General features: G+C 40.1%; 1 protein-coding gene across 1 annotated transcript; it reads left to right on the forward strand.

Annotated features, from left to right (window-relative positions):
- Positions 1-245: 245 nt before the first annotated feature.
- On the forward strand, positions 246-8,859 carry gask1a (golgi associated kinase 1A). Its single transcript, XM_018762886.2, has 4 exons — positions 246-1,712; positions 6,549-6,671; positions 7,730-7,833; positions 8,071-8,859. The coding sequence occupies exons 1-4, from the start codon at positions 246-248 to the stop codon at positions 8,273-8,275; spliced, it is 1,899 nt and encodes a 632-aa protein (XP_018618402.2). The 3' UTR covers positions 8,276-8,859.
- Positions 8,860-12,006: the final 3,147 nt, after the last annotated feature.

Below are 12,006 nucleotides of genomic sequence, written 5' to 3' on the forward strand. Positions count from 1 at the left end.
CTTATGACTTGAGGTCCTGCAAAAGGACAGGCACAGAAGCTCATTAAACCATATAAGTATAGGAGCCCTGGTCGCTGCAACACCTGACAGAACTGTTCAGAAGAAGCCTGCTGTGTTTTAAAGGCCTGTGGTGAGAAATGCACTAAATTTGGAAAAGTTCCATATTTACTTCCTTAAATTCCAACTTGACTTTAAGATTAGGGAATTTTCATGAATTTTGACTGGATCTTTTTAGGTTTTTACCAATGATCATTATTAAGTTGCAACAACATTATTTTTATGGCGTGAACCCTGACCTCAGTTCTCCTCTGTCTGCCTTCCAGGCTCTGAGACTGTGGTTGAAGATGTATTTCAGAAGGTGGTTGGCAGTGTTCTTCTTCCTCCTCTTCATTGTGTCTGTGTTGATGATTAGCACACTCCCCTTGCTCCCTTTGGAGAGCCAGAGGCTGTCTCAACGTGGACTTCGTGCCGCTATCCACGATGGGAGACAAAGAAGGGATCCTACTGCACGCTTCCTTCCTCTTCCACTGGATCTCACCCAGAGGGCCTGGAAGTTTATTCATCCACTGAGGGAGTTTCCAACAAGTCAGTGGGAAATTGATGATGACCAAATTCTACAGAAAGATGGGATACATAAGCTTTATCGAGCTGCCATAAAGGATCACCAGAGCAACGTAACTTCAGATGTGGCTCCTAGGAAAGCCAAAGGCAAGTCCTCTGGCAGCAGGGAGAAGCAACATCCACAGCGATTTGCAACAGATGTGAAAGGAAGGCAGGGAAGTGGGCAGGCTAACCACAGTAGTTCTTTCATCTCTGTCCAGCGACCTCCCCCCAGACAAGGCTTACAAGCTGTGATCAGGCCTGGGGTGACATTTGCTACACAGAAGTACCCTGCAAGCCAGGATACATCAAAGAGCAAGTGGACACCAAGTGGCCCAAAAGCCAACACACCTGCTGGTAAGGTGATTGAACATCGGCAGCCTGGGACAGGGAGAGCTGCCAGAGACTTCAGGAAACATAGCAGGCAGTCAAAGCCCATGGGTAGGAAAAGGCAACATGTCTTTGCTCAAGAAGGAGACACGACCCAGGAAGGGGCTGAGAAGGAGGACGTCACCTGGTGTAGGAAGGTGAATGAAGACACCTTCTCGGGCAAAAGAAATCGGAACCTTGGGTCTCGAGCTGTGAAACTTCCCTGGCTCAGCAGTGAGGACATCCAGAGGATGGAATTGCTGACGAGCGGCGTGGTAGTCAGTAAATCCAGAGTGCCCGCCCATGGCCAGGTGCTACAGGTGGGGCTGGATCAGGGCAGCCAAGCGGTCCAGCCTGGTGACCACAGGCACCGCTGCCAACAAGGTCTCTGTGGCCTGATCAAACGTCCTGATGATTGGTTTGAGGTGTTCGCCTTCCACTTAGACAGGGTGCTGGGGCTGAACAGGAGTCTGCCAGCAGTGTCCAGGAGGTTCCGCAGTGACCTCCTGCCCTACAAGTACACCACCGGCACAGCCCGGCCCGTGGTGTGGTGGGACCCGGACATCCAGCACCTTGCTGACATTGATAACGACCAGAACTCCTTCCCGCTCACTTGGCTGCAGTACCAGGCCCTGCTGAAAGCAAAGTGTGACAGTAAGGAGTCCCCTGCTAACTCCTCACCTTGCATTGGTGTTCACCACTCAGAGTGGGGGCGATTGGCATTGTTCGACTTCCTTCTTCAGGTACTGTAACAAAATATCCAGCATCTCAAGACCTTGCACATTTCTGACGCACACTTATCCTCCATAGTCCAGTCCCAGTTCAAGGAGATCCCCTGTTGGTTCAGTATAATGTGAATCTCTCTTTGGCTTATGATTTCATCCCCAACATGTTTGTGCTTTCGCTGACTAAATCAGCTGAATGTGGCGGCCCGTGGAGGAATACACACGATGCTCAGTTATCCCACGTTTTGGAAGTCCACTCCTCAATTTTCCTGTCATTTTCACAAAATATTTTATATCACCGAAAAAATTAGAAGCAAGGTAGTGAACATTAAAATAAAAACTTGAAAATGCAGAAAAGCTCGATGTTGTAAACTGTTAATTAAATTATAGAGCGTTGTATTGTTTGCACCGCTGGTATGAATGAGTGAGTCAACGTTGTGTTCAGGATGTCTTCCTTTTTCTTATGGTAAAGTCCTATATTTACAGTAGTATATATTTTACCATTACTACAGTTTCATGTTTTAAACTGTGCTAACATTTTTATTAAGATTGTTATTGAAATTGATAATGCTTTGGTTGCAAATTTGTTTGTTTTGAGTAGTCTCTCCAACCCTATTTTTCCCATAAACCCAATTACATTTACATTTATTCATTTAGCTGACGCTTTTCTCCAAAGCGACGTACATCTCAGTGAAAATACATTTTGTGCATTACATTAAGAGAAAGAGGCATAGCTGCAGACATGTGATTAAGTAAACCTAGATTGTTACTTTCCACTTGATGCATCGATGTTCATCAGTTATTTTTATTACATGATTTTCCATAACACAAGGTTTTACAGGGCTATTTTTCCAACTATTATTCCATTATTTCTCAGGGGGAAAAGTATATTTGTTCCAAGCCCATCCCAAGTTCACCCTACTATATGCCTAATATAGGGAAAACGCTGTGTAACACATTAAACAGAATTTCAATTTATAACAATATTTTTAAATTGATTTTATATACAGTATAATGTCATGCACTTATTACGATAGTGTATGTGAACTGACTTGAAGACAAAGGCTGTATGTTACATTTAAATAAAAAGAAAATTTTAAAGCACAGTGATGCAAAACACAAACATGTGCATCTGCAACCGAGACACAGAGTGCCAGACCGCAACTAAAAGCAGGGATATGCAGTTCCCACAATGCAGTGGTGCAATTTTCAAATGCGGCTTTAGGTTATTCCATCGGGCCGAATGTCACAGACTTGTACTGGGATAAGTGGGGAAAAAAAAAAACCCAACATCGGGAGACTCTATAATGGATGATGAATGTACTTTATTTGTGTTGAGCCTGGATGCATCCAATACATTAACCAAAAGAACCTGCATGAAAACAAATCAGTTCTGAAAGTGAATTTCATGAGCAATTTTTGGACTTCAGCCAAAGGTCTAAAGAAAGATAAGCGTAAGTTAGTGACCACTTTATGTAAAATAAATCTAGTTTTTATTTCTCTAAGGTATGGCTTAGGTGGGGAATCATATGGCCATAAAGTAATGACAGTGTGTAACCTGACAGTCAAATGAAAGTTATTCAGCTGTTAAATGATTTCTCATTAGAACAGATCCACAAAGTGTTAATTTAGTTGAAATCTCATGGAGGCCAGTTGTTGCTCTGTTTTCCATGGTACTTAATCATCCCAGAATAAAACTCATGCTTTTTTTAAAGTATATTCTAATTACCTTGGAAGCAAGGGCATTTATAATGAGCCTATTTAAGCACTCATTATACTGCATGCTAATTTCATCTGAAGAACCCGGCAAAATATTTTTGATTTAATAAGCACTACTCAAATAAAGGGCACAACCTCCTTTCTAGAGTTATAAAAGTAATTGATTGTAAAATAATTAATTGTGACCTGAATCTCATGCAAGTGTTTTGTAGGTCAGCAAGTAAGTTAATAAAAATACAACTTAATAAGCAATTATCTACTGTAGATCTCCCTATAGTGTATTATCTGTTCTGTTCAATTAAAAATCCAAAGAGACATTCATCAAGCTACAATTCATATTTGCACTGGACTCAGAAGTTAATTTATTCATGAGCTGCCAGTCTTAATAAAGTCAGTGTAAAACTGGATTTTGCAGTAATAAGTACAGATTACAGTTTCTTATCGCCCAGTTCTATAGTCTTCTATTTGTAACATAACACCTCATTCTGTTTAAACATGGATAATTTCAGAGAATGTAACAGAGCTGCGATAATATTTTTTTTACAAGTTAGTTTTTCCCACATCATTCATTCCTTTGTTTTATGTGGTACACAATACGGTAAATGCCTAAATTCAACCCTTTTTCCATCCTTAGCTTATACATCTTCTGGTTACTCAGGGTGGAGATGATTCCATCCATCCATCCATCCATCCATCCATCCATCCATGTCTGTTTCCTGATGAGGCCTTTATAGCTGCTAGCTTTGGTTACCATAGTGACAACAACGACATGCAATCACAGAGCTCCATCAAGAAGACAATATTTTAGAGGAGGTGAAAGGAATAGCAGTTGTTCACCATGCTGTGGTGTCTACAGCATGAGTGGTGGTTCAGAGCCAAGTTTGCAATGAACAACTCTACAATCATGTCATCCCTACCAATAGAGTTATTTTTAGAACTTCTGTTTTTGTGGTGCTTAGAAAGAAGTACAGTCCAATCATTGCCATTCTGTTCCAAAAGTAAAAATATGACCATCATATTTTCTCATTAAACCAACTAGCAGAAGTAAAAATAAATCTGGCAATCAGTAATGTGTTTTTTTTTTAACTTCATGAAGTCTCTTGTGAATCTGAGTAAATGCAAAAGAACTTTGGTGTTTTATTAACATCTTTCTGGGTTTTCCATCCCCTTAGGTTAAGGTTCTCTTGTACAGGTCAATAACTGTACAACTGCCAGCAGCTAACTGCTATTGACTGCTTCTCTCAAACAGCTGACGGGACAGGTGTTCCAATGTCCCTTACCAGATCATTTAACACCTCTGATGACTCTGTACAATATTAAATTTAGATACTAACAACTATGCAAGGACAGCATGTGACACCTTCAGAACTAATATCCGGCTGGATTTCATTTATGCTGACCCCTTTGGGTGTTATAAGTTTGTGACTGTGCCATATGGTATAGTAATTTGACATACTCTCATAGTCACAATTGCAATTGTAATGTTAGGTTCTGCTCAAAGATGTCTTAGGCAACGACAGAACAGTTTAATAGTCTAATAATATCATAACAACATATACAAATTTTTTTCCTTGTATAATTACATCGTGCCACTGTTCTGGACCCTTTTAAATCAAGTAAACACCATTGTATAATGTCTCTAGGCTCTCCGCTCTTACATTTAGATGCAGTTCGGTGGAACATTTTCAGTGTATCTGTTACCGTATCTTTTTGAGGAAATGTCATTGTGGGATATGCAAATGTTCCGAAGCCAAAATGGCAACAGTTTTGCATTAAAAATGTGTTCATGCAGAAATACACAAGTGTACACGTTTTGTCGTAAAAACTTGTAAAATACTTTATAATACTTTTTGTTTTAGTCTGGAATAATGGGGGCACTAATCTGGTTTTATTAGTCGTTATTTACTTGTAATGAATATGTACCATCCTGCTGCTTTTCTGTACCAGTTTAATTTCCATCTGTAGCTTAGAGAACTCCGACTGCACAGTATAAGGATAATGGATATGTTTTTCGAGCATGGACATGAAATTTAGTAGGGTGGTGAGAGAACCTGAGAGTGCCATCCTGGACCCAGTTTAACAACTGGGGGAGACGTCTTCCATTTCAGAGGAGTAAGCAGCCTGGCTAAGGGTAGGCAAGGCATTCAAAATCTCAGATACTGACTGTGGTCAGACCACTAATGACGCTTAATGAACAGTCCATGATGGCAGATGTTGCCAAGTTCCACACATGCTACATTCACCTGCAGGCTTGTAAAGCATAAGTCTGTATTTAATGCTCAATTAAGCTTGTGGTGCTTAATTGACTTCATGGTGTCCCTAACTTCAGGTAATATCCTGTCACTGCAAACCACTACATCCTTCTCTGCAATAGACTAATGGTAAAGTAAAATAAATGCAGTATGCTGTGGTGTGACATTTTAAGTGAGATTTATGTTTCTCATTTGTTCTCAGTGGCAGTGCTGACTTTCTGGGATCTGTGCAGGCTTTCAGGTTTCCACTGTATTGCTGTATTATAATGTGACCAGTGGTGTAAAGAGTAGTTAAAACAACACAAAACATAACGTTAAAAGCATCTGCAAAATGAATAAATGTATATGTTTGTAAACTCAGGATGATACAAGATACCAAGCAAATAAAAAAACGCTCTTAATGCTGCAAACCCCCTTTCACGTTTGACTTGGACAGCCCTTTTGGTGAACTAAGCCGCAGTTCAACAGTTCTCAGTATTCCTGGATTTCCCACAACTTACTGAGATTGGAAAAACTTTAACCACTTTTACTATCCATCAGTGCCCCCGCAACCTCAGTTGGAACCTGAGCATTGACTTTGTTGCAGCAGGCTGTTTCATCTTGTGTTAGAGCCGTGCTCATGCCTTTCCCCCCATATGCCAAGCCTCAGTTTTCACGTTGTTTGCTATTTTATGTCAGTAGCTGTGGGACCAATCACCAGCATGTACTTGTGTTTGATAAACATCATGTTGATTCTGTTGTTTGGAGGGTGTGACCTTGCTCCAGTGTGACACCCTACTGTGATCTCGTTGGCTCAGTACACCTTGTACTTTACAATAGGTCAAAGGGTAGTATAGGATGGCAAGTGCTATGAGAGTCTCTTGGAATCCCGTGTCTCCTGCAGGTGAATGACCGACTCGACCGCAATTGCTGCGGGTTCAAGCCTGATCTTTCTGAGTCCTGTGTGGAAAACCTCCTACGCGCAAAGTGCAGAAACCCCAAAGACTTACTGCTGGTCCACATCCTGGTGAGTCCCATCTGGTAATCCGATGGTCCTGCAGCCCATAAATCTACCAAGGCATACCTATACAAATGCATCACCATTGAACAAAACCTTTTTACTTTAACTGTTTAGGTAAAAATGAATTAATGTAGCTGAGAAATGTCGATAACGCAGACACCGCTTTGTATACCCTGGATGGGAAGGTGTGCGAAAAACAAATTTGCTTTGGAATTTTCATTATAATTCCATTCCAGTTTTCATTCCATTTCAATTCCATTCTGTTCCAATTTCATAATAAGATTACATCTGAAAACAGAGCTACTGAGCTACAAATAGTATTATTAGTATTTGGTCTGCTGTTTCAGCTGTGATTTATATTTGCCTTAATCAATGGTTAGTTGAAATTCTCAGTGTAATAGAGGGGAGGTAAGATACCATGGTTGTGGTAATAAACTAAAGGAAAATGGCCAGAATGATACTGCCGAGGGACAAAAATGTTATGTGTTTTATGTTTTGCTGTCCGAAACCCTAATAAAAGCCATTGTACAGAATAAGATACATATTGTGGAAGTTAAATGACTGTGCAACTGGAATAAATGTAATAGTGAATAATAAGCCCATTCTTTGAAAAGAGGCTCTTTAGTTTTATAATCTGTTGGGATGGTTTTTTTTTTGTCGTACGGACCTCGCTATATGGGGGGCTGAGTGAGTATATGTACATACGTGCGCGCGCGTGCACACACACATACACATACATTATGCATAAACTGGGTTTATGTATTTGCAACTGACAACTGTTTGTTGATAAACCACTTTAAAAAAAGAAAACTTTGAATGACACCTGGTTTAGCAAGTCAGCCCGCTTTACCAGTACGTAAACGGTCTGAAATATTTGACGTGAAACAATGCATTTGTCATGCATCAGAGCTTGAGAATTTGGAAATGCATTCACCAGAGTTGTGTCAATTCATGAGTTAGTCCATCAGTGTTCAGGTGTATTTCCCAGTGAAAACTAAGAATCTTGTGTTTTCAAAATGACAAGCACCTATGCAGTTTATTTTGTCTTTATGCTTCTGACCCAGGTGAGGAAGGCTGATCCATCCAGACTGGTGTTCATTGACAATTCAGGCAGACCCTATCAGTCACATGACAACCTCAATTTCCTCTTGGTAGAAGGCATCGATGAGTGAGTTGACAGTATTAAGCCTTTTTGTTTTGTGTGACTTTCTGTACATTATATAACTGCTAAATGCATCAAGCTAAAAAAAGTTTTTTTTTTTTTTTTTTTTTTTTATGGCAGTAATATTGTCACTGTTTCAACATTGTTCATTACCATATTATTTGAGCTGAGGTAACCCAAGAGTAAGGCTTTCCCAAAAATCACACTTTGTGAAGAAACGAAAATATCACACTTGTCTTTTAGGTTCCCAGAGAGAGCAGTGTCTGTGCTCAAGTCGGGCTGCCTGGAGCCCATGCTCTTGCAGTCGTTGTACACAGACAGGGAATTCTGGGAGAGTCGAGGGGGCCTGCAGGGACTCGGGCCGCTGATCCATACGGTGGAGAAGAGGGGAAGGACTCTACTGCGCCACATTGAGGACAGGAAACTGAAGCTCAACCGTGACCTGTAAGGGTAGCTGGGGTACAGGGCTCTGAGATACCGAGCACCTGACCTCTGACCCCTGAAGACCCAGAAAGGCCAGGATGCAAGGACTGGGTCTTTCTTTTTTTTGTTCCTCATGGAAGCTGGCAGTTCCATTTCAGAGTTTTATTCCGAGGGCAACCTTGCAGCTGCAGGGTCTTCCATTTCAATTTATGTTGCTGTTGAGTTTACAAACCTTTCTTCATGACCTTTTGTGGGCTTCCTCCAGGTTCTGCTGTTTTCTCCCATAGTCTACATTGACTGGTGTCCAGGGTGCAGACCATGGCTCCTGACATCTCACGACAGACTGTGGCCCACTTTGACCTCTTGAGCATAAACTGATCCATGAAAGTGAGGGTGAATTTGTGAATAAGCCATGCCTTGGTATAAATATTGCTGGTTTTCACAAAACCAAGTTCTAATTCTCTATTGTTTAATTATCACTGGATATGAAAAACGTGTTGAGATTTAGACACAGTATAACATACTGGAGCTTAATGTGTTTTTGCACCTTAGTTTAACCAAAAAGTGTCAATACACGAATATTAAAAACTGCAGAATTTAAACATCCAGTTTTCTACTTAACATAATGTTCATTGAATATGTCTTGCCTTAAATTATATTATTTTTATTATTTTGGTCCAGAAAATTTCCTTGTGATAACTTTTGAGTTAATTCAGCTATCAATTTACATTAAATGCCCATTTTCAGTACTCCAGGTATATCAAATCGGGATTTTTATTATTTTGAAACATCCTCGAAATATCTCACGAACACTCACAGCTATTATTTCTTCAGGTAAATCAGTTTCTATGCATGGCTGACCAACATGCAAAAATGGACTTTTATTAATATATCTCCTTCTTATCAAGTGCTGTATATGTTAAGCTTTGAGAAGTTCATTTGAATGAATATTTCAGTGTTCAACAACATCCTTCAAAATTGAATTTTCCTTCTCTTCTTTAAACATTAACATTGCTCTACAAGAGCATTGTGGACATTTTTTTGTTATGAAAGTGGTGTGTTAAAACAAGCGATTTTAGTTTTGATTATTGAATGATTCTCGAGTAAAAATGACATTCTGCCCCACCAATAGGACAGTCTGTGCCGGGAAGTGAAAAAGAGTTTCCTTTATCCATAAGTTAAGGATGACATTGCATCTTACTGTGACGGGTGATATTTATAATATCTGTCTTGAAATAATTAGGACAGTAACCTTGTGACTGGCTCACAAGAAGAATGGGTTTGTTTATCAAAATGCATGATACTGTCCTCTTTTCTGAGCAACTGAAAAGCTGTACGACTTTTCAGTTTGCCGTGTAATGAAATACAGAAACTATTAAAATGCAGACGGGGTTTGCTTAAATGAGAACTGAAGACGTAGTAGCTGGGGAGCTTGGATGCAGCGCTGCTGCGCATTCCATGAATGTTAATTCAAGCACTATGGTTAACAAACGTTAAATTGTAATGCTTGTGTGGTTCGTAAAAATTGTGTACGGTCGTGCAGATTTGGTGTCTGAATTCTTCATGCTGGCTTTGATAGAAGTCAGAATAAAACGCACAAATTAAAACCTAGTAAGAGCATTTATGATGGAGATTTCCAGTGCATTTTCTGTATCTGTGGACTACACACTCAGCCTTTCTGAATTAACCACATAGCAACACAGAATTCAGCAAATGGTTTTAATTAAAGATAATGTTCTACGCAACTTAAGTTTAAATATCCCTGACCCTGTGTGCCAGGAAAATAAACCTTGCAGTTTAACTTTATAGTTTTATGATGAGAAACAATTTTTATTCATTAGGATGCTTATTAAGGTTTTCCAGACAGCAGCTATAAAAAAAAAAAAAAAAAGAAAAAAAAAAGTCAAAACATCAAGAGCATGGGTTCTTAATCTGGGTTCTGTTAAAAAAATACTCAAGGTAATGTCCATGTATAAATCAGAATGAAACTAGAATCTCAGTGTAAAACATGCAACCCTGTGCTTTGGGAACATACAAATTATAACTGATGTTCAGCCCAGCCACAGATTGCTGATATGCATGATATCTTACAATATAAAAAATCATATTCAAAACCTGGCTTCCAAAGAACAAAAAAAAAAAAACTGGCTGACCTTTTATGACATGTATGTTGACAGTGAAGCTGATCAAAGAGAATGTGTTAGACATTAATGTCTGAATGTCTGAGTATGGATATACACCCAAACCGCAAGGCCTCTGCACCGAGGGGGACTGAGATTCTTGCTGAGATGTAAACGAGTGCATCAAACGGGTCTCTTGGCAACAGCAGGATATGTCAATTGGCCAATCGTTCACCTGGCATGTCATCAAAGCGGCCGCTGGGCTGGCGAAAGGCTCATCTGTAGCAGATGGGACACATGGTTCCTGCTGGAGCATCACCTTCCATTACCCAGACAACCTGGCAAGGTTGACTAGTCCTACTGCATCACACAAAGTCCTACTCCACTGCTGATGTGTCACTATGGCCATTTTTAATCTTACACTTCTGGTAGACCTCTTTTTTTTTGGGCACTCTCCATCTTCATGGTCTTCTTGCCAATGTAAACATTCAAGATCACAATACCATTTTTTGTAAAACTTCCAAAGGTTGTTGGAAACATAAATGGGGCAGCAGGGAATATAATGGTTAGAGCCATTGCCTTTAGACTCAAAGGACCTAGGTTCAAATCTCACCTTCTGCTGAAGTGTGTGAGTGACACAGAGAGAGTGTTCTACTGATGTATGGATGAGTGACCCATTGTAAGTAGTGTATCTAGCAGTGCAAGTTACCGCGGTGAATAAGGTGTGTGGGCTGACAACACTACATAGAGTTTGTTGGAAGTCATGATTTGGATAAAAGCATCTGGCTAAATAAATTAATGTAAACGTAAATCTAAGTGCACTTCATCACGACACTTATCCTGAATTGATATACCTGTAGTACAGATTACCCATTTTTTTTTTTTTACTGAAAAGTGACAAGTATGTCTTCCAGATCTGGTCACTTGATTCTCACATCAGGAGTGTCACCCAACACTGCAGCAAATCATGTGAAAGAGAAGTGGCAAGTCTAGGAGCTCAGACTCCCAGTATAAAGTCTGTCGCTCCACCAGTAGACATTCATATAGCCACACAGATCTTGACTGGGCATAGTTTCCCTGAGAACGCTCTCCGAAGCTCTCCAGCAACAAGCATGGAGCCAAAAGCCACCCAGAAATCTGGCCGACTCACTGCACCCTGCATTCTTCAGCGATGAAGTCAGAGCCACTCAACACCAATTCTTACAGACATATACCAGATTTCATCTAGTCTCAGGTATTCAAATAGAGCTTCATACAATGTTTTGCTGTCGTTTTTACCACTATGAGACATTTGATGAAAGACAATTGCACAAAGTTTGATCTCATGAGGGTACATCAAGTACATTTACTTAACTGACATTTTTCTCCTAAGCAACAGAGTTATTTACCCATTTATACAGCTGGGTAATTTTTTTACTGGAGCAATTTTTAGGGGAAAGTACCTTACTCAAGGGTACTAGAGCTGGAATGAGATTTGAACCTGCAACTTTTGGGTCCAAAAGCCACAACTTCAAGCACTATACTGTCCCAGCAGTAAAGAATTAAATGACCTGGGTTCAAATTCCTGCTCCTGTTGTAGTACCCTGGATCAAGGTACTTACGCTGAAGAACTCCAGTAAAACTGACCCAGCTTTAT

Source organism: Scleropages formosus, chromosome 18 (assembly GCF_900964775.1).
Source record: "Scleropages formosus chromosome 18, fSclFor1.1, whole genome shotgun sequence".
Taxonomy (NCBI): domain Eukaryota; kingdom Metazoa; phylum Chordata; class Actinopteri; order Osteoglossiformes; family Osteoglossidae; genus Scleropages; species Scleropages formosus.

What these genes read in the sequence shown, in the direction of transcription:
- gask1a (XM_018762886.2), top strand. Translation starts at nt 246, where the DNA reads ATGATCATTATTAAGTTGCAACAACATTATTTTTATGGCGTGAACCCT. An exon ending in TGTTCGACTTCCTTCTTCAG is followed by an intron (nt 1,713 to 6,548) that starts GTACTGTAACAA and finishes TGTCTCCTGCAG; the next exon opens with GTGAATGACCGACTCGACCG. An exon ending in TTGGTAGAAGGCATCGATGA is followed by an intron (nt 7,834 to 8,070) that starts GTGAGTTGACAG and finishes CTTGTCTTTTAG; the next exon opens with GTTCCCAGAGAGAGCAGTGT.